The 23,778-nt window shown below is 40.3% G+C and overlaps 1 protein-coding gene across 4 annotated transcripts in view; it reads right to left on the minus strand.

Annotated features, from left to right (window-relative positions):
• Nucleotides 1–2,917: 2,917 nt before the first annotated feature.
• LOC144521082 (fibulin-2-like) overlaps nt 2,918–23,778 on the minus strand; it is a 32,325-nt gene continuing 11,464 nt past the window's right edge. For 2 of the 4 annotated variants that reach the window (XM_078255362.1, XM_078255361.1), the window contains exons 3-17: nt 18,121–18,235; nt 17,572–17,701; nt 15,829–16,036; nt 15,011–15,274; nt 14,175–14,285; nt 13,494–13,595; nt 12,589–12,720; nt 9,828–9,965; nt 8,945–9,085; nt 8,536–8,664; nt 7,798–7,923; nt 7,301–7,417; nt 7,064–7,192; nt 6,549–6,672; nt 2,918–6,087 (exon numbers count right to left, since the gene is read on the minus strand). In XM_078255362.1, the coding sequence (XP_078111488.1) occupies nt 5,730–6,087; nt 6,549–6,672; nt 7,064–7,192; nt 7,301–7,417; nt 7,798–7,923; nt 8,536–8,664; nt 8,945–9,085; nt 9,828–9,965; nt 12,589–12,720; nt 13,494–13,595; nt 14,175–14,285; nt 15,011–15,274; nt 15,829–16,036; nt 17,572–17,701; nt 18,121–18,235 (2,324 nt within the window). In that variant the 3' untranslated portion in view covers nt 2,918–5,729. The remainder of the gene's footprint in view (nt 6,088–6,548; nt 6,673–7,063; nt 7,193–7,300; nt 7,418–7,797; nt 7,924–8,535; nt 8,665–8,944; nt 9,086–9,827; nt 9,966–12,588; nt 12,721–13,493; nt 13,596–14,174; nt 14,286–15,010; nt 15,275–15,828; nt 16,037–17,571; nt 17,702–18,120; nt 18,236–23,778) is intronic. The other 2 variants (XM_078255363.1, XM_078255364.1) reach the window with 2 other exon arrangements.

Here is a 23,778-nt window from a genome sequence, read left to right on the forward strand (position 1 = left end):
GGACAAATGAAAACTTTGACCTGATTGTGGTGCTATAAAAAAGTCAGAGAATCACCAGTAGGATTCATCCTCCTAGCACTATGAAAATCGATAGAAATATAAATATATATTGCATTGCAATTCTTCTAACAGTTGAGTTGAGATATATCAGTCTGGACCAAAGTGGTAGATCTGCTAACATTTCCGTTCTACCACTAGTATAAAAAATAAATATATATATATTTCCCATACACTTCTATTAAGGTTTATTCATGCAGATAGTTTTGCTTTTATTCATCCATCTTTTGAGATATTGCACTGCAACATTTAAAAATTAAATTGAGCAAAAAAAAAAAATTCACACTAATCCTCAAAAACAGTAATCTGGGATTTGGGGTCCAGTTACAAGCTTTTCTCTCAGTCTGAGCGTCTCCCTTAGTGCAGTTTGCTGGATAATAGCTCAGCTGTCATCATCGTGTACCCAATTTCCTCTTGGGGATCCACAAAGTATTTATGTGCTATGTGGAATATGGAACACAAATATTACATTTAAAAAAAGAGCAAAATCCCCGTTATTCTGGATAATCCATAACAGTATTCGGGGACTATTTCTTCAATAGACGAAGAAGTTCAATGAAAACTTTATAGTGATGTTGCTGTTGAATTTTTTTAACTGTAATTGTTCAATGTTGTGAGCACTACATCCATCAAAGGCATGACATCTTAAAACATCTGCACATGAACACACCACCAGCGAGAACAATTTAGTGAACTGACCCTTTACTGGCACATTTCATACTATACAGTCCCATAAATGTAACCCTTATTTTGAGCCAGTCAATACAGTATATCCAGAAAGTGAAAAACATGGTTTATGGTGTCAAAAGTCACACATGCCAAAGATGTCTGGCATTACATTCTGTCAAAATGCCAGTTAACAAGGCAACGCATCATCTGTGGCTCCTCTCCCATTGGTCTGTTTCCAAAGTGTCGACCTGGGATCTGACTCCAGTAAATCTTCCCACCCAGGGAGCCTTGGACAAGAGCTTCCCCTCAGGTCAATCCACTCCTGCAGGGATGAGCCTCGCTTTCCTCTGTATCTGCCCTCGGGACTGAATCTCTAATCTGGATCTCTTCCTTCGGGCCTTCTCATGGGTCAGACTGGAGGCAAAAGGTCAGGTTTTTCAGGAATTGGTTATATTTTTCTTTGCATGCAGTTTAATCAACACCATTCTAAAAGGTGGAATACTAGGGATGTAGTGCAATATCTGCTGAAGTGTAATAAAATGACATCCAGGCAGAACTATCAGGCGTCTCAAAGTGACAGGCAACCTTACATACCTTCCTTCATTCACCTCTCAGGCAAATTCCTCTCTTGCTGTCTTTCTTTCTGCATTTCTCAACTCTTCGTCTCTTTTTTTCTCTCCATAAGAGTTAAGACAAACATGATGCTCTGTACTTTTCTATCCTGAGTTCTTTTGGAGGTTTAACCTTACTGATATTTTCTCTGTGCTCGCCCTGTGTCTTTTCATGCCCGGTCCCTGTGCCAGATAAATGTGACCTAGCCATGGAAATCATATTTGCTGCACTTGCTTTTACCTTTAATGAGCTCAGCTATTGGGGTTTTCACAGACTGAGCTCTCATAGGCAACTCTATTGTCTCCTAATGTAATTAAGGTGTTCTGTCAATGATCAATCAACATACCCTATTGTCAATATAATTGCATGTAATAGAAATGTTGACACATAACATAATCTACAATAATAACTCTAATGCCAGTAAGCACTCCACAAATTGACCAATCACACTGCTATGCTTCAAGACCCACATCTGACCCAGCCAATCATGCTGAGCAGTGGGAGGCCGGAGGTTGAGTCTGCTAGCTACTGTATGAAGTGGGTTTGACTGCAGGTAGTTAGCCTCAGCCTAATCTAATGATGCATACTTCCCCCTGTTTATGGCAGCCAAGGAAGAGGGAGCGCTAGCCTGTGCTTGTCTGCTGCTGAGAATGCCCATTAACGCTCTTTTCCCCCTCAGGTGATGACCACCTGAGCTATCAAAGACAAGTGTGTCTGTAACACCACCCTCCCCCTCCACCCCCTCTCATCACACTCCATCCTCAACCCGCCTTTGCTCCGACCTCCGCCCAGACACATGCTGTACAGTCGCTTGCACAGTAGATTGCAGTTGTTTTTTAGAAGTAGTTTTATTTTGTACGTCATCATCATCATCATCATCATCACTATCATAATTATAATTTTTTCATAACAATAAATTGACAGCAGATTGACAGTAGTCACAATAAAAGCCAGTACAACTGCATGAAGTCTTCTGTTTTCAGCTACTTTTGAATTTATGCCAGTGTGCTTCTATAGGTTTAAAAGGATAGTTCATTCAAATTACAAAGGAAAAAGGTTTCTCACTCACCTCATATGTTATGTGGTATCTAGCCATGTAGGTAGTTTGGGTTTTATTTGCCAGGTTTTTGTCAGTCTGTGAGATTTCTGCTGTTCACTATACAATGGAGGTGAAAAAAAATGAAAATTGAAATTGAAAATCCCAGGAACAGAAAGAAGAAAGGTGACAGGAAACTAGGAGAGAGGGAGATGGGGAATTACATGCTGCAAAGGTCCACAGTCCACACTGTCTGACACTGACACACTGGGTTAACTTTACCCAGTACCAACAAGTTGGTTTGACCCAGTGTTAGGGTTTTTCTATATTACTGTTGGGTTTTGACCCATGTCAGACACAACAGGCTCAAGTACCTTAACCTTTATTACCATTAAACTATCACAAAAATATTTTCTTTTTTTAGATCAATTTTTTATTATTTTTATATTTTTGAACATACAGAACATACAAATACCATTGAACAAGAACAAAAACCCTCATCCACCCCCCCACCCTCTGCGGTCTTGAGGAAAACAAAACAAACAAATAACAAAAAAAAAACTGAAAAACAAAAATCACACCTTGCCTAGTCACTCTCCTCTACTTCTTGTGATGCTGAGGTCTGGAAAAGTTCCAGTTTGTTCAGGTTGACAGAATGTGCAATAGGGAGTGGGAATGACTTAGAGACGTATCCACAAAAGTATTTTGTTAGTTAAAAAATTACGTACATGACGGATACGCAAATCATTTACAATCAGTAACAAATACATGTAAGTTTAAAAAGAGCTATTATAACACATGGCAGTAATAAAATAACCTAACATTAATATAAAAAAGACTAACACTAAGTTAACAACCCATAGTCCTGGATGATTTTCTATGGGTACTGTGTGAAATAAACCCAAAATGTGTTGATGCTATATTGAATCAATCTGATTTTGAGTGTGTACAGTTTTCTGTTTTCAGATCGCATCTCCACTGGAGCAATTGGGATTGAGTGCCTTGCTTAAGGGCATGTCATAATGTACTACTGATTGAAGGGAAAGCATTCCTCATTCATTATTCTAACCCAGATTTCCCCAGACCATCCCTCACATCCCCTTCAACCAAAGATGAATTTAACGCGGAAATGCAGCATCATGTTATTATATAATTATTGCAAATATTTTTGGAATAAGACTGACACTACACTGAAGGCCTAATGAACTTTAGTACAGTTACTATAACTCTCCTACAGCCCTTCTTCCTTTGTCCAGGACATTTCAAAACTTCCTGTCAGTGTCCCTAAACCCATAATAGATGTGTGTTTCTTCCCCTGTCTGGCATGCGTGATTCACTGTCCCTGAAACACAGCACCACCTAATCTTGAAGAGCAGATAAAGCTAATTAGGGGAAAGAGACATCAATCACAGCTCTAGGGCTCGTTATGTACTGTACATACCAAGAGTGGCATCTCAGTCACTGGGTGTGTTTGAAAGCTTGAGTCAGTCATACACACGTAGCTATTATTATGAGTTATGTCAGGAGGAACGACTTAGACTTGAAAAATGAGAAAGCTGTACTGAATGTTTCCTTGACTCTTTTTGGGAGTAAAAGGCTGTTATCATTTTCACTGAGCGAGGAGTAAGGGACTAAAATTAGTGCAGATAATCAAAGAAATCTGTCTCTTTTGTTGAACTGACCTTCAACGGTATAGATCATCTCAGAGACCAGAAAACTGGCGAGCAGCTCTGTTTGGATGTGCAACATGCATTAATACAGCTGTCACAGAGACACACGCACCCTTTCCGATGATTACAGCAGGTCCGGGAGGTTCACTAAACTCTGAGCAGAGGCAGAAGGTTATCTTATAGCTGAAGGTAGAGCTTCTTAAAAACAAAAATGTCTTCACTCCGTGTTTGCAACATTTTTGCTTTAATTGGCTCATAATAATTCGGTGCACCTTCCTCTATGTTTTTAAGACTGTTCTGTTGTATAAGACACTGCTGTTGCCTTGAAAGGAAGCCAGAACATTAGGGTGTAGGACTGCATTCATCCTATAGGTGGGAGTGTAACTCTTTCTATGTTACAACCTACAGTAGATGGAGTTGATCCATGTGGAGCCTACAAGATGTTCCACATACTGTACATATAAGAAGACTATCATTATTTTTTATTTCAGATATCAAACATGATCATTGCTTTTATTAGCTTTCATAAAATGTGGGTGCGTCAAACAGGTGTGAGTTGATGAAGACGTGCATGGTGAGTTCACTAGCAAGGTGTGAACAGGTATGTAAATAGGCATGGGTATTTATTGTGTGGCATGTCCTGACAAGAATGGATTATATACTTTAACAACTTCAGTGAGGAATTCAATGTGTTGCTATATACAGTGTATGAGCAAGAATAAGTGCATAATTAAAGTCTGCTGAATGAAAATTGTAAACAATATTCTTCCTAATAAATAAAATTAGCCAATACTCACCAAACCACATTGGTGTGTTTTTTTATGTTTTACTAAAATACTTTGCAACTTATAAATCTAGAATAAAAAATATGATACATCCATCCATAATGTGTCTATTACAGGGATACAAAAATACACCATATAGAGTAATATAAAATTATATAATATAAAATACTTCAAAGACAAAATAAAAACAGCGGCGTGGGGTAAAAGAAAAAAACGACGTTTAGGCACTGTAATGGAAACTAAGCTATTTCTTCTGCTTTCACCACAGGGTTATCAAACTACACATCATCATCTGATAATAGATGATATGAGCAGAAAACTGGGATACAAGTCTCTCAGTATGAAAAAAAGAGCTGGGCTGAAGCTAGAGGTTGCCTGTTATTACTCGTATGCTTTACTCACATCTGGTTAAGAAAATCCAAACAGGGTTGATGTTGAATATGAGTGGAGGGAAAGGGAGATGGGGATTCTACTGTTAATGCAATTAAGCATTAATGCAAATTGTTTCATTCCGGTGGTATAATAAATATCTTTGTATCTCCAAAGTCATTAATTTGGATTCAGATTTTGATGGGTTTTGTAAAATAAGGAATGTGTTTTGCATGGGTCTTTCGAGCCATGGAAATTAATGACGTGTACGATAGCAATTCAAGGTGAGTGATGAAAAAAAGATAATTAGACATTACAGAGTTTTCATGCAATTGCAGTGAAAACAGAAACTGACACAAAGCATGCAGTTTCTTTCTGAATATGTCAGCAATGTTTTAATACTAACATCAACTGGATGCAAGAGTAACTACTCAATCATAACAGACAGTGGTATGCTTTATGACATTGTTAAATAGTAAATAGTGATAATGAAAAAAGGTCCATAGTGGCCACACAGCACATCTCTAACTGTTAGAGTGAGTTGGCTGTGATGAAAACAAAGATCTTGGCCTGGAAAGTGGTAAACGTCCCCTGTCTCCAAAGCTTCATCTCCACATTAATGAAGAAATCCCTCGGACCCTCGACCTGTCGATTTAAGTACACAGCGCCCGTGTAGGCATTCAGCTTCCGGGTGCTAAAGTAGTTTTCCTCGTTTCCCTGGGTGATGCTGACGATAACGTTGTCTCCTGAGTAGGCGGGGGAGGGTCCGATGCGGAAGATCTGAGCAGGGATGACAATGTTGGACTGGAAGCTGAGGTAGTAGTAGGTGATTCTCAGAGGAGAATTTTGACACTCCAGGTAGTTAGGACAGCTGATCCGCTCACAGCGCCTACAGGGGACGCAGGGAAGGCAAGGTGAGGCAACTTTATTTGAGTACTTTCCAACAACAAGATAATTGAAAGTGAAAGATTTATTGTCTTATAAAGAAAACCAAATCAAGTACTTCCAAAAGTAGTGATAAGGCAAACAAAGAATATACATGTATTAAGCAGCTTTACCAACATTTAAACTGATTGATGGCATCTAATGCGGCTTTAGGACATGTCCTGATCCACTTTAAATGGGATTTCCTTGTCATTTTACTCCCCTCAGTCTTTTTGTTTTGAAAGGAAAACTCCAAAATAAATTATCCTTCATAGATTCTCATATGCATCAAAAAAACATAATATATAACATAAACATAAATATAAAATAATAAAAACATAACATAAAATAATCAACCTCATGAAAGATAAATGAGGTGTCATATTAAACATTGGTATGGATTTTTCACAGATTTTTATCACTTACGTGTCGGACACTTTGCGATAGTTTGGTGGACAGTTAAGAGAAAGGCAGCGGTACCCTCCTTGGATGTTGTAGCAGGTTTCAGCTAGAGAGCAGTTATGGGCCCCTGTGGCACACTCATCGATATCTAAAAACACACAGAATGCACAAGGGCTGGTTTACTGCCTGGAGATGAGGAAACACATTAGTCATTAGCCTCATTGCAGAAACATGTAAGACAAAATCTAGTCCTTGTGTGGGGAAAAACTGCTCAAGTAAAAAAATCTAATTAGCGAGACAAGAGTTTTAGGCCAATAAAGTTTTACAGTCTGTGTAATTACCGAGCCACTGTAAAAGTACCAATTATATTTATCTGAGCATAATCATTACTGTACACTCTATGTAAAGTTAAATGGGTGCAAAGTCATTTTTAAAATCTATTTCAGAGCAGAAGTCATTGAGGTACACTTGTAATGACGCAGCTACAGTACAGTGTGCATGCATTTTGTTGGTTTGTTTTGTTGTAGAGGGGTATTCACCTCTGCAAGAGCGTCCGTTTGGAGACATGGTATACCCATACTCAGGACAAGCACACTGGTAACTGCCGGGAACATTCACACACTTATAGGTACACAGATGGCCAATGCTTTGGGAGCATTCGTCAATGTCTGGATGACAAGGAGGGTGTAAATCATGTGAAATTGATTCATAAACTTGCTCAAACATACGTTTGGTATAAATGTGGTATTTGTGATGTGTACAAGAGTGTGCTCCACCTTCACAGGTGCGCCCATCCTCCCTGAGGTAGTAGCCCTGTCTGCAGTAGCACTGGTAGGAACCATAGATGTTGGCACACTCCTGACTGCAAGGGCTGGCCAAACACTCATTCACATCTGGAGATTAGAGGTTAGACCTCATTACTGTCACAATTTACTTGATCAAAGGATTTTCAATGTTTTTTATCCTAACATATAAACACAATGTTGTTATTAAGCCAATTATGTTTTTACTGGTTTGTGCTTTAAGGCATGGCATCACCCTCATCAGCAATATGCTGTACAGTGGCCAGCTTTCATATCAGCTTAGTCTAGGAATCTGCACTGTTCATGCACACACACACAAGCCTGGCACACCAACAAAACATGCACACACAGACATATTGTCATGAGCAGATAAAAAAAAAAAACATACAACCACATGCACCAACACGTACACATGGATGCACATACTCTCTCACACCCAGGCAGGCAGGCGTTAATACACACACACACACCTTCACAGTTCTTCCCATCGCCGGATAAGCGGAAGCCAGAGGAACACGAGCATTCATAGGAGCCTGGGGTGTTCTCACAGGTCTGGGCACACAGGCGGCCTGGGTAGCGCCAGCACTCATTTACATCTGAGAGGAAGAAGCAGTGTCATCATACCTCTGTGAGTGTGTATTGCATATGTATGTTTGCACCCATGTGTGCAAGTGCCCGTGTGCAGCCAAGCATGAGCATGCTTGTTGCACTGCACGACCGTATATACGTGTGAATGCCTGTGCGTGTTTGAGTGCATGTCAACGGGAGTGCATGTGAGGGGACCAGCTGCCTGCTGATAGTCTAAACACTTGAGCAAAGTCCATTATTATGAGAGTCACAACACAGTGAATCACAAAGAGAGGGAGCAGCAGCAGCCGCAGCAGGGGTAGAACAGAGTCCTCTGCAGCAGGAGACGTGATCGGCCCAGTGGCTACTGCAGCAGAGCCTGGGAAATAGCAGCAGCTCTCCCACCGCAGAATAATAAACAGGAGCAACAGAGTAGGTAGACATAGAAGTGGGGTGGCTGTACAGTAGTGCGAAAGTGATGAAGGGTGAAAAGGAATAGAAGAAGAGAACAGAATGAGCAGGGAACTGAGAGACAGGGGAGTAAAGGCGAAATATACAAAGCTCCACTTTTCTTTCTCTTAAAACTTGTATGTGCAGCATGTAGCATGTGCTTCTGCATGACGATGTGTATGACAACATACCTACACACATCCTCCTGAATGAGTCATACTGATAGCCCGTCTGGCAGTCACAACGATAGGAACCAGGCAGATTGTGGCACAGCTGACCCTCTCCACATTGATGCAGACTGCCCTGACACTCGTCCACATCTACAGTACAAGACACACATGAATGGCAAAGTGATGGAGAAATCAATACAATTACATTCAGCTGCCATGAATGAATGTTATTGGTTGTTATTAGTTTTTTGACTATGTCCTTAGCGTGTGAAATTTTATTCATTCTTTGCTGCAATGGAAAAACATGGCGAAAAATAAAGCCATTCTTCGTAATTCAACCTCTCTTGCCTGAATCACATCTATGTCCTCAAGTCTGTATATTAAACCATCAGATTACACATTCTTCATGTGTGACAACTACAAATCATACCAATACATCTGGATCCATCAGTACTGGCATGATAGCCACGGCTACATAGTATCTTCCTCTGGCAAATGTAGGATCCCACTGTGTTGATGCAGTTAAATCCCAGGCTACATGGCTGGGACGAAGGGCCACACTCATCAATGTCTGTTACCGAGAGAGAGACAGAGAGAGGGAGATAAGGATGAAGAAAGACAGAAGAAGAAGGAAGACCCAAAGGCACAAAGGCAGGGCATGAGAGACCAGAGGGCAGCTCTTAGCCACACTGCGTGATATCAAAGCAAACGCACATCACACAGTCGGTGTGTGTCTGACATTTTCTCAATTTTATCATTTCTTAGAGCATTTCTTTTACAATCCTTTCATAGGGGCGTCGGCTGCCTCGACATGCCCCAGTTCCTGCCCCTGGGGGCTAATTCCAAAGCATCAGTTTGTACTGGAGGAGGACAGAGGATTGGCTTTTATCCACCCCTCTGCAGCCCCTAACAGCAACCTGTCTGATCTCCTGTCTGTGTGGCATTTAACTCCTCTCTCACTGAAGCCGTACTGATTCACCTGCATGGCGTACAACCATGTGTCTACATGGACTATGATTCACCTGTGGGGAAATTTTGTACCTGGCCTGATTCACTCACTTGTGTTACGTAAAACCCTTGTTTGCTTGCTATATAAGATTTAACCCTAATACAGTGCCACACATTCATTTTCCCCCACACAAACATCAATTTATTTCATCTATTAGCACAAATAAACCCAGAAATACATATGTATAATTGAATGAAAATCTCCATACATTTTGCCCTTAATCATTTTTGCACAATTGCAAACCTCACTGTAATGGATATTAGCAAGTTTATAATCATCTCAGTAAGAAAGTTATTCTCCTTACCTATACAGTTGCCCTGTACGTCGTGGATAAAGCCCACAGGACATCGAGGTTTGGGGTTGCACCTAAACAAGCCCTCGGTATTCACACACTCAAAGCCGAACCCACAGTTATGGCTCTGCTGCACACACTCATTGATATCTAAGGAAGACGATTAATACATAAGCTAATGAGGACTGACTGAATGATTAATTGCAAAAGAAAACACAAATCAAATGTTATTAGTTTCAGTCTAATAATCTACTACATGTGGTAACTACAGTGCATGCATGCTAAAGAATATATACATAATGCCATACATAACCACTAGATGGCACTGTGGTTAAATGGCAGATTGTACAGGTGCTCACTTTTACTGCTCTTCATCTATCATAATGCTTTCCCTGTCAATACTCTAGAAGATAATCAAGAGAAAACTTATTGTATCACAAAAATGATGGTATTACAACGTAAACGTTAAAATGTATCTATACTAATCACTTAGTATTGTTGGGTCTTTGTTAGTGTAAATTATAGTGTGGTCTAGACCTACTCTATCTGTAAAGTGTCTTGAGATAACTCTTGTTATGATTTGATACTATAAATAAAATTGAATTGAATTGAATTACAACCACAATGGCATGAATGGCAGTTTAATATTTCAGCTAGATGAATACATCTAATTAGTCAAACCAGCAGAAGTCACATGCAGTATAGTCCTCTTCAGTGTGTAAATGAACATTGCAGTATATTCCCCAAGAGCCCTCTAACACCTGTCTACTGAGGGATTCACCTCCTGTCAATCAGCCTTCCACATCTGTTGCCGTAGTATGAACCAAAGCTGGAGGGAAATCACAATATCAAAGGAACGCAAGGCCAAAAACACCCCTGGCAAGTAACCCTGCTGATATAGGGTAGGTCTCTAAACAGCAGATCGTGATTGAGCACCTTGCTCCTGTCACAAGCCTGGCAGAGTCTGCAAAAGCTGAGTGAGCCGGACACCGACGGAGACAGAGAAAAGCTAAGAAGCAGGGTAAATGTGTGAGGGATTGGCTATGACCTCCTGGGGAAATTTTAACCCTTGGCTTTTTAAACAGTTTTCACCTTTCCAGAATGAGCTTAGTTGAAATGCCATCAAGATACTATGCATGTGCAGGGATTCTTTTTATGAATAGAAAAGCTTTACGCAATTTTGAATGTGTTTAAAATTTGGGAGTTTTAGCCAGGCTAATGGTATGGCTCTATGCAGAGCTATGCCAGTCTGTTGTTTGGTCGGTTGGTCAACCACTTCCGCCCAGATTAAAATATCCCAACAACTATTGGATGGATTGCAATGAAATTGCAGGGATTTGCGATTCCTCTGCCGAAAAGCATTGCTGTGATATACTATTGTTGGCTTACGTACAGCTTCACAGAGCTGCTAGCATGGCTGTAGACTCTTGGTCTTCTTTGCCTCTATTTCCAAAGGTTTTTTTCATATTTGTATATGAATTAAATATGACTGCATATATTATTGGTGTTCCAGGGACATAAATACCACGATAACGGGACATTATTTGCTTTAGTACTGCATTAAAAAATCCACTTTGTATAAAAAATAAAAACGCCTATTTTCATAGATTCATGATTATTATGTTTTGGCCCTAATCTACCCACCATGCTTTGGATAATAAGTAAGTGTAATGTTACCATAAATTACTGAGTTAGCTGTAGGTCACACCAGAGCCTTCTTTTTAATCTAATATTGAGTACATTTTGGCAAATCTGCACTATAGAAATTCATGCATTAGCTACTAGCAAATCAGTGAAAAAGTCTAAATTTCAACTCTTCAACATCTCCTATGACACCGAAAGAAAAGAAAGGGTGTCATTTATGGCACAAAACTGAGTTAGGAAGACAGTGGATATTGATGCAAGATTGCCCAATTAATTCATGGTCTTACCTGAGTACCATTTTGTTTAGAGAAGGGATAGGGACCCAATTCAGTTTCTCCTTGTGCGGTTACTTTACTTCATTTGTGAGAGGAGGCCAAAGGAGTGTTTCATTACAGTCTCTTAGTAAGCCATGAATAGGGAATAGGTAGCGCAGCACAAAGATGTTTCTTTTCACTCTGCACGCACTGTATGACGACGGCCCAAAGTGGCAGCTGTTTGGATGTTTACCTTTCAACATACTTTCTTGTTAAATGCTCATTTTGCCTGACTGAATATTCTTTAAGTTCACATGGAGCTGCAGATTAGCTGAGTCCCCTTGCCTGAATTTACAGAAACACATCTGCAGTGGCAAACAGCACTAATAGCACATCTAAAACTCCTCTTAGGAGTCCCTCTTCCTGAACACTGCTGCTGCTTTATGATTGAGACCTCTGCACAGGCTCAATTTATGGTGCATGGAAATAATGAGACTTATTGGGAGGTTTACAATTGCATCTCTCAATTGCAAGTTGGGTGCCACCCACAAAGACAAGCCAGGCAGCTCTTCATACTAGGAGTTAACAGCAAGTAAATACTATGGAAATATTTATCTGGAGTAACATTGCTTATTATTCCCTCTTGTCTGTGTACTCACATGCGAAATTACATGATTACTGGATGTGAAGAATTTTAAAAAAAATCTCATTTTTAATACTTACTCTCAAGGGTGGTCAAAGTGATTGTTTTCCTGAACAATGTGCTTTCCTTACATTGTGAACATGCAGTAATACAAATGCTCTCCTGCTGGTATTAACAACATATTCACAGTGAGTGAAAGTAAATACTTTGATTCTAATAAGGTGAGGTGTACCTTCACAAATGTCGTTGCTGATCTGGTATCCCGGGGGACAGGTGATCGGTCTCTGACAGCTATAACTCCCTGCAGTATTCACGCAGCGCTCATTCAACTGGCAGGCAGTCGTGGACAAACACTCATTTATGTCTGGATGTTAAAAAAAAAAGAATAAACGACAAATGATGTGTCAGTGTGAAGAAAGAGAATACATAATGAATAGCGCACAGTAGAAGACGCTGGATGACTAGATTTAGAAAAAGCGGATAAGGTGATGTACACAAGTACTGAGTCGTGGTCTGTGTAGTGTAACTGTGTCACTGTTTGCAGCTGTCAAGTAGGAGACAGTAGTGGTTATGGCTTAACTTAGATATATCCCCACGGAGAACGCTTGGACACATAGAGCAGTAGCTGATCAACCACATGATAAAACACATTTAGCAACCATTCTAATGTGGAAATAAAAGGCACATATGGGATGTATTAGGATATATCGTGATAATGCATGGATAGTTATCATCCCTCTGGTAGAGACCCAGTCTAAGAACAAGATGAAAAGAAGTGCTCCCATTTATATATATATATATATATATATATATATATATATATATATATATATTTTATTTTTTTTATTTATTTTTTTGTGCATCGCAATGTGTTTTTGAGAGTGAGGGGGATTAGGGCTGTATCTCCTCTGCACATCTAGAGGCACTGATTAGAGAAAAAGACAAATCAGTGGCAGACAGTCTTGCCAAGAAACTCGTCATCTGGAACCAAACTCCTCTGGCTGAAAAACACAACTGAAATGAGGGCTGAAATTGCGAGCCATTTTTCACTTCTGTGATTGCACAAAATTTCCACATGCTATCCTTGTGTGATTTCAGAAAAAAATTCAGCATTCTCACTACGTTTTAGTCCCTTACCCTCACAGGAGCGTCCATCTGCCATAAGGGAGAATCCTGAGAAACAGGAGCATTGTGGCCTTCCGCCCACTGAGGTGCAGTGTTGCTCACATGGGCTGTTTCCTGAAAATAATACTGTATAGTGAGTTTTAAATGAAACATACTGTACTACTACTCCATACAACAGTATTTAGGGTGAAACAAATGAGAGCATTGAGGCTCTGGGTGGGAAACAGAACATTATTTATTTTATTGCCGTTTGCTCATTTCCCTTTTTCCAGGTTGATCCCTGACCTGGTCATATTGTATTTCCTACTTTTGGCCCACAGTGTGGTAGACCTCCACCCTGGTGTCATGGAAACCAAACAAGACAAACAAAATGTGACCCTGCACAGATTATAATATGGAGAACTTGTGAGAATGAGTGGCTGATGCTGAAAACAAACTAACCTTTGATACCATCTCACCGCTTGTGTTTGACATTTGCAGCACAATTACATTTCATGGAAAGGGTGAGTTTGACATAATAAACATGTCAATCTAAAGCTGCCTGCATGCTGGTTTCTCCTGTAAACATATTCAACTGCATCAAAATGCGTGTTCCAGTCTCCCATTAAGATGTAAGCGAAGAATAAAAGCGCTCGTTGTGGGCTGTCAGGCCTGCAGCTCCCTCTCCCCTCATTAAGCTGTACGTGTTCTAACCTTCACAGGGGTTGACTGGGACAGGGGGGTGGGTGGGGGCCGGAAGCGATGGAGTGGGCTCCACTGCCGCTCTGTCATCCTCCTTCAGTCTGTTCTCCTTGTCCACCGTCTCTGCAGAAACATGAATAATCCCCATCACAGAAGTGCTGAATTACACTGTAATCAAGGATTCCACCTCTCAATCTACTGCGGTCTTAGTTAGAGGCTTACACCATGTGTAATTCTTACATCTTCATCGAACGATATGAGGCTAGAAGCTAGAGATGAAAGCTGTAATAGCAGTGAAGGTGAGACAGGAAAAAACATTGCCTTCAGACAAACATTTGGTTTTATTAGTGAGCCCCATCCCTCACTGTAATTTGCTGAGAGCTCTGGCATTAGTATCCTGTTGAGACAGGATTGGGTTGGTGAAAGCCACTGTTGATTAAAGTCTGGTACACTGCACACAGCATTACCTGAAAGGACTTGAGTGGACCTTCAGTTTGTGCAAAAAATTATTTACAAATGTTACAGCTAAAAAGCCCTTGGACAACAGCAGAGATGTGATAAGTTCAGCATTGCTGTCAGTCCAGGAAAGGGATGTTAGTGTCTGATTCAAATACCTATTATTAGGCAGTATCAGGGCTTGCAGACAGGAAGGAACTCAAACACACCAGGAAAAAAATACACTGTGAATGTGTAGACAAATTACAACAAATGGGCTCTTCTTGACAGGAATGCAGACTGTAAATCATATTTCAAAGAACAACTGGCACAGAGAGTCGCTTTACTGTGTACTAACATCACTAAAAATGTCTGCTGGCACTGTGTGATATGATTGGTGGTCTTTACTTTACCTTGTGCACAAGTGAAAGCGTCGTCTTGCAGCACATATCCAGGGAGGCACTCACATCGGTAAGAGCCTGGCGTGTTGACACATCTGTGGTGGCAGATGTTGCCCTCATATATCAGGCACTCGTCCATGTCCTCCACCTCAACAGGACCCTCCACTGCATTCTCCCCATCCCGCTCCTCACCAATGGAGAAGGCCTCTTTAGGGTACGGGCTGTCAGACACTACGGCACACGGAGAGAGTGGCTGTTCTCTCACAGGCAATATGGCTGCATGATATGAAAAACTGCATAAAACATTTAACATAGTTATATAACTTTCCCAAGAGGAAAATACCAAATATAATAATTACAGAAAAGACACAATGGCCAAAACTACTATATACTTCCTTGTTTGTTTTTATTGTAATGTTTATTTCTGCAGGGATAAATACACAGCACCAACAACTTTACCACATTATTACCCTAAACGAGTTACTACCAACAACAAAGTGGTTTACTGAAAAGGAATTTAATGCATTGCCAGGCAGGAAGGTAGGCAGGCAGGCACTATATCTCTTAAAATTCCAGCACAGAGGTGACCTGAGCTGCTATACTTTGTTCTGGGAGGCCAATGAGGCGCAACATTTTTCAGCAGGGTTGTGGGATCTTACTATAATGCTCCCTTTTATAGAAAATGGATTGTCTTTGGTATATATTTGGTACTTCTCCCTGGCAGTGCGCTGGTGTGTATCAGTGCCCCCACTCAACATTGTCTCCCTTGGCTATGGAGCATGCAATGGATTTACATTCTAGGTGTGTGAGCAAATATTTGTTGACAGTACCTTTTATTGGTTGTGGAGTGGAGTTGAGAGCGGGCCTCTCTCTGACAGTGTGCCAGCCGTCTGACTCTTGACTCCCAGCCCTACTCTCCTCCCCCTTGCAGCAGGTTAGAAAGACATGTCTGCAATGGAAACCCAGGTACTGGTGGGCTTCGCAGCGATGCCCCTCACGGTGGAATTGCAGCCCCAGAGAGCAGCAGTCACAGCACTCCTGCAGGTCACACAGTCAGTCCTTATACATCATGTGTCATGTAGTTCTTTAGAGTAGCTGTTGTACATTTAATTAAGAAGGCTACACTCATCGGTCCATATTGTACATGTTTGTTTTTAGGGATGCTAGCAACACAGCTTTAAGGATGGCAATGACGGTCCACCACATTGGTCAAGACTATAGAACGATAGAATTTTGTACTGACATAATGGTTCGCAGAGGATTACTGACTGGTGATCCCGACTTTGTATTCTAGCGCCACCATGAGGCTTTCATCTGATTTGATTTCACATTATCATTATAATGCCATTTGCTACTTACATTTAGTCCCCCCCCAAGGATGAATTAACATAATAACAATCACATCTTGACTTTTCTTGTTATCGCCATCATAAGGGCAAATTTTTAATTTGTTCAATACTTTAGTTTCTGACCTAATACCTACAAGACTAACACCATTCACATCATTCTCAGCTTTACTCTGTTTTTAGTGCTTATTAGCTAAACTAAGATGGTGAACAGGGTAAACATTACCTTCTTTATGCACATGTTATTATGCTGACATTAGCATTTAGCTCATAGCACCACCACTGTGTCTCTGTAGACTGTTTGGAGGCTGACCCTATAGACTCTGGCTGTAGACTCTTAATCTTGTTGAAATGAACTTTGATAGGACAAGCATGAATGTGGGGCGACTCTCCCCTTGCTCACAGTCTCTCACTCTGTTTCCCTGTAGCTCTCAGCAAGATCACCACTTAGAGTGCATGGGTGCAACATAAAACTGAAGTAATGACCACTCTGATGTACTGTGGTTGTAGATGGCATAATATTACTAAATCTACAGGAGTCTTATAGAAAGGTGGTGAAAACCAATATTTAACAGCTGTACTGCTGCAGCATAGAGTCGATAATGATCCTATGCTGCTTTAGAGCCACTGAGCCGTGCTCTGAGCAGGTGAGGTATCCTTCAACACCAAGGTCAGATGGAAATGAGTTGCTTTGGCAATCTGGGCAAACAAGATAGAGTTACACAGTCACCACGACTTGACCCTAATTGACCGCCATAATAGCCTTGTGTCTACCGCTGCTACTGTTTTAGCACATCAATTATCAGGCCATGTTTCCACAATTTCAGAGAGGCCAAACAATTGACATCTCACATTTCCAATTCCTGAGGTCTGCTTTGAAGGTATAGTAAAGCTTTAGCACTGTGGTAATCTTCAGCCGTAATTGGCCATAAATAATTTTGTCTAAATTAAATAAGGTAACTGAATAACAGGGAATTGGCACCACAGAAGTAATGCTCAGAGGAGATATCTAGAATAAAGTTGCTCAAACACTGCAGAGAGACTCACTGGCTTCAGACTATTACCATCTATAGGTGCTTTCAATTCTACTGTGACTAATGCATGCATCAATTGCTAATTCAGAGTGCATTGGGCTTAATTTGAAATTTAAAAATGTGATTAGGTTTAACTGTGAACCCAGTGAACTTTGTTTGCTCTTTGTGGGGGTATCTGGTCATAGATGCTTGCCTTGTACGAATCTATCCCACATTTATCGCTGACATCCTCTTGACACATGTTTCCTGCTCTGGCTGCATTCATTCCAGCCAAACACCGACTTTCTCTCAGGGAACCACGGCAGCACTGTTGTTGGGCAGTCCTGGCAGACAAAAGCACAAAGAAGAAAGGACTGCTTTTTCAAGTGATGGACTACAACTGCAGTCCTACAGCAACAATGAGTGGGTTGGCTGTTCTTCCCATGACTACTACTACACAGCTGACTGAACTGTTTTCAAGTTTCTATATATTTAATTAAAAATGTAAACCTTAATAATGTACCGGTCATAGCTCTGAGGACCATTCAGTGTTTCCAAAGAAAAATAAACTTAAATGTGATTGATCTCTTGCACATTTTAATTATGTCACTTTACTGATCTTTCTCCGAGTTCAACTTGCTAATAAGTCAAATGAAGTGGATAAACAGTCAACTACCTTTCCACAGAAGACAATTTGAGATGATTTACGGTGTGTTGAGAATTAAGCTAAATAATGTGAGTGGGCATTTAATAATGGCCTTACCAGCAGATGGAGTGCCTATATTTTGTGGGTTGCTCCATGTTGTCACAGTGACCATTAGCTGAAGCCCATTTCTCCCCTGTCTCACAGCAGGTCTTGACCAGCTCCTTGGCAGACACTATAATGAAACACAAAAACTCAGTTCCAGCTTTATCATACTCTGTGCAGCCAGCGCTTCAGAGGATATGAAATGGTTACAATGTGAAGTCAGCTGGAAGAGGATGGTTAACATTTTCCATCATAGAATCCCATCAGTGAGCTGCTACAACATCTAGTTACAGGATATCTGAAATGCAACTGGATTTCATCTTTGGTGGAACACTAAGTCTTGTCTCAGAAATAGACTTGGAGCTGGTTTTGGTGACTACACGCTCAAAATAGCAAGTACAATGTGTGTTTTTCTTTTCAGACTCCTCGACTCGGCTCTAACTTTCATTGGCAGGGAGAAGTATGTAACCCAAACTCTATAAAATTACCTTCAGATTAAAATTGTCCATTTTTGTTACATCCTGGCTAATCAGAGCTGGAGCAGAGTGAAAGAGTAACATATTAGCACTTCATTTCGAACAGGGTCAGGGAGGAGACAGAGCAAAACTACGTTATCCAGTTAACAGGAAAAATGTATGTGTGTTCCTTCAATAACAGGGCAGCGCATTCCAGCTTTGATTTGTGGCTCCAGTGCTATAGAGATGGAACTCATGACCTGCATGTCTTAACAGTCAACAGGTCAATATATTTGCCTCTCTGGATATACACCAAACACAATATCTTTTTGACTTTGAGTATTTTATTTTATTTAACTTAACTTATAGAATCTAATCAAAACTGGACTTAACCCTCTTAAATGTAATGTAACATGTTTAGTTACATTTATTATGTTTTATGTGTTGACACTGGCCACCTAGGAGCAGGTAATGTTTCACCAGTTTCACATAACATTAGCTAACTAGCACTTAATGCAAAGTATAGCTGAGGCTAATGGTCTTATGTTTTTGTAGGTATTTGGTCAAAAACCAAAGTATTAAATTGGAATTTTAACCTGATGAGGACACTATATAAAATCAGGGCATCACATAGGTGATTACAGTTCATCCTGTGGAGAGCATGCATGTGTGTACCAGATTCATTGGCAATCCATTCGATATTTGTCAAGACATTTCACAAAATCAAACCAACCATTTTCAAAACCAATGTGAGCCTGCTGGTGGAGCTAGAGAAAAAAGTCAGTGGAACACCAAAGTCATTGGGGTCCATCCTATGAGGACCATGAATGTCTGATGAAAAATGTAATCCTAAACTGTACCTCTCACAGCATGGTCTATTCCAATGTAAGCCTTAAATAATGGCGTAGGTCACACAGAGGAGAGACCAAGCAAAACTATTATTGCAGTTCAAAATAGATGAAGCTCAGCACAGACATCAGAGTGCCTAAGGTCATTCTGGCATTTCAACTTCCACATCCACTTTATTTTTGTTGAAATACCTCTAGACCAAGGCAATTATTTAGAGTAGAGCTAGTGACTGCTGCAGTGGCATAATTTAAAGGTATAAAAAGAAATCTAAACCTTGAAAGGCACAATGCCTCTTTGATACATAACTACAGTATCTGTGCCAGCCGTGCAGTTAAACAAGTCCCTTTGAACCTGAATGAATGTATATTAAAAGACAAAGAACATAATTATTCAGCCTCCTTCTTTTGCCTCCTATTCATTTTCTCAAGGTGGAATCACCCGTCATGAACATTGCACAAATTTGCTCCATGTGTCCATCCAAAATGTGGGATGTAAACAGAATTAAAATACATAGAATTTATCACCATGTTAACAGAGGGTTAAGTAGATCAAATGACTTTAAAGTGAGACTATTTCACCAAAATAACTACTGGGGATGAAGACAATGATAAACTATTTATATCTGTCTCTTTGACAGACCTTCTAATTAAGACTATATCACAACTTGCTCCATTCAGTTGTGCAATAATTAGCGATGTTGATTTATTGTGCTTGCACAATGGAAATCTAAAATACACACTTGAAGGTGGCCCAGGAGCATCTCTATGTCCCAGGCCTGTAATTATATATTTCCATTAGACTAGCATTAACACCAGATGCTTTCTTGTCCAAATCCAAAACTTGTGACATCACACCCTTTGAAAATATGAAGCTAGAATAACAACCAAAAAGGGCAACTCTCAACATGTCTGGAGGTGTCATAGTGCACTGCCACTAATCAAGGCTCATGTGTCTTTTCTTTTGTGGACTTGGCAGTTATTTGGGCTGAAGAGAACATGACCAACAATGTGAATAACAGCACATGCCATGACATACAAACTCATGTGGTTGAACATGTCAGATAATTGATGCTGAAAGCTTAAAAGCATGTCTGTGTTAGTATATATGTGTGTGTGTGTGTGTGTGTGTGTGTGTGTGTGTGTGTGTGTGTGTGTGTGTGTGTGTGTGTGTGTGTGTGTGTGTGTGTAGGCCCGGGTTAAGCTCAGAAGGGAGTGACACAATGTTCTTCTCACCTTCAACATGAGTACTTGCAGAGATATCGTGTCTTTTAGAAACACATAATCACTGTCCAATAACAGCTGGATGTGACATAACAGGGAGGGCTCTCCTGCTGTCACCATGACTTCATTTCCAAAACAGCCAATTCAATTATTGACATATTATGTCTTAATCTCCCTGAGATTGTGAGCCAACATTCATGTGATTCATCTTTGTGTAGTCTTAATCGGGGTTAAGGTTTAGTTGATGAGTGCCCCGAGGGCTTGCCTTAGTCTTTGATGGTTTCAAACAGTAACCTCCAATCCAATTACACCTCTTTGTGGTTAGATAACCTGAATGAAAAGCTAAAATATACTGCCAGGACTTATCACTAATGGTGCATTGAATTACTGTGACTTGTAGCTTGTGTTTCCTAAGTATGCCACACATGTCCTTACACACCCAAGCGTGCATACAGCCATGATGTTTTGTACAGTTCCTGCAAGGCAACATCAGCATTAGAGATCATTTTTGCATATTAAATTGGTTAAGTGTATTCCACTGCGCATCTCAGACCAAATATTCTACACAGTCTTGTAATCTGAACCTGTTTCCCATTGTTTTATATTTCTAAGGTCTGTTCACAAACCAGAACACAGGATATTTGCTTATTTCTTGCCAGAGGAAATCCATCCAAATCCTGATTTTGGATCTGATGGACGGAATAATATTACCTAATTGGCTAGTTTTACAAGCCCCATTAAAAGTAACTATTTTCTTCATTAGAAATCATTATATTAATGAAGCATACATATGAATGTAAGATTTCATATGAAAGGAGACAACATGCTTGTATTGTAAGTCTGAAAGATCTGTGTACAGCTGCTTGTATGTTAAAGACAGAAACACAGATGGTACAAAAGGCAGATCTGTTACAGTGTTGTAATTTATCACCAATTACTCTCTACTTATGAAGTGGGTCTTTTTAATGAGTGGTTTCCTGCATTTGGAGCAGATGTTTTTTTTTAATTTATAAGCATGGGTGACATGGGATCAGGCGTTTTTTTGAATAAGGACATGTTGAGGATGGGAGATAGGCCAGAATTCCTGGAAATGACCTGGAAGGCACCCTAGATTAACCAGAGTGAGCTATCTTCTTTAAATTTATTTTCACAGTAATGGTACAGTAGGAATGAACTCTCACACAACCAGCTCTGGAATTCACCCTCCTTTTCATCCTAAGGAAAATTACACATCTGCTCAGCCCACTCCCATATGCATGTTGTGACAGTACCGTTGACAAAAAACATCACTTCTTCAGTAATTCCACCTCACCTCAGATGATTTTTATGCTTCAGTTTTACCCATTTATCCATGTCTAATATTCTTCTAGTTTAGTTCAGTCTTAATGTAGGTGTAGGAGGGGAAGCTACTGAGTGGAGAATGTCTGAAGGTGTGCTTCAGATGAGGTGATTACTGGGAAGAATGGGAAACCAGCAGCCTCACAGGAGACAGCTAATCACACCGGCTCATGAGGGAGCAGTGAGTAGCGTCTGGCAATCAAGCCACAACAGTGGCCTCATTCATCACATGGGTATTATGCCGCTCACAGGTACAACCCCCAAGAAATCCTATACTAGGTCCAGGCCAGCATCAGAAAGCCTGAACAACCCCATCCCCCTTCTGAGCACATACTGCTTCTGGTTGGAAAGAGAGAGGGCAAATGAGCAGGAGTTATTGACTGAAAGAAAAAAACATTTATCTTGGGCCGTGTTCCACTGCAAAGGCAGGGCATTTATGTTTAAAGAATAATGGTTGTGTTCTCATTATAGATGCTTCCTCGTTTCCTCTCCAAATAACTTTGGCATCTTCTGCTAATGGCATTGATAACAGGCATTAGTCAAGGCCCTTATCAGCTGGGTTTTTCCTGTCTGTTTTAACATGTCAGCGCTCTGGAAATCTTCCCTTAGTCCAATGACCTTCCCCAGTATACATGCCCAGTGTCATTCCATCCTACAAACTGACTGGCCACACCAGTTACTTTGAGCTCCTTATCCCAGGAGAAAAAAATTATCTTTCAACTCAAAGTCTCTTCCACGAAGCCTTAATTCACAATTGAATAGTTGGACTTCATCCTAATGCACTTATGGACGTTGTAGAAAATCTGTCAAAACAAATATCTGATGTTTCCCCTGAATGAATAAAGGAGTTTCTATATTGGCTCACAGACGTTTCACACACAGTTTCACATTTTACCCAGAGTTGACCTTAGTCTGTAGCCCTCTTTAACTAAATGTGTCATGGCAAACAGCAACAAACCAGTCCAGTTCCTATATTATCTGGTGGTGCTGGTATATGAACTTGACAGAAACACCTCACAGATACTTTCAGCATATTCTACACATACCTATGGAGGCCAGGTGCTGAAAGGAAAGAAAAGTCCTGACAGGTCTCAACACAAATCATAGTATTGTAAAGTAGGTTAACTACACACCTCCGGATTGTGGACAAAATGCCAATAATAAGAAAGATTTCTCAGTATCCTGAACCAATTTCTTCAGTAATTCAGCCACTGGAGTGGGGATGAAATGACAAGGCTCATAAATTTCACTCCTTCATAATTTAGTTCACTCACTTCATAGGGAAGTCTTATAATATAGTGAGACTACATTGTGCCATAAAGTATGGGGAACTATGATGTAATTAGGTTTCCCTTGGCAGGATGTTTATTAATCATTAATACTTCTATAATTGCATAAAATCACATTCATTAAAGCTAAAACAGCTTATATTTTGAATATTATATGACATTGTATGAGATCATTAGATGTTATAAATTTATATTTTATCTGTAACCAAACATCATATTTTGGAATAAAACATGTTGTTTTTCTCATGTTTCCCAGTGCATTGTAACTCATCTTCAATACAGCCTAGTAATCACTTGCCCCCCATATACTTGCCCTCCTGGGGGTAGATTGGCCTGTAAGCCTTGAAGAGGGCTGATCTGTTTGTGAACATGCTGATAATCACATGAAGGATACAGGCAGCAGGATGCACAACCCCAGAGCTCTCAGTAGAGCATAGTAGGAAGAGACAATGCAATTTCAGGTGCTCTCAAAGGATTTATCAGCTATATTAGAAGCATAATAGTGTGACTATGGCGCTAGGC

Source organism: Sander vitreus, chromosome 7, assembly GCF_031162955.1.
Source record: "Sander vitreus isolate 19-12246 chromosome 7, sanVit1, whole genome shotgun sequence".
NCBI classification, from domain to species: domain Eukaryota; kingdom Metazoa; phylum Chordata; class Actinopteri; order Perciformes; family Percidae; genus Sander; species Sander vitreus.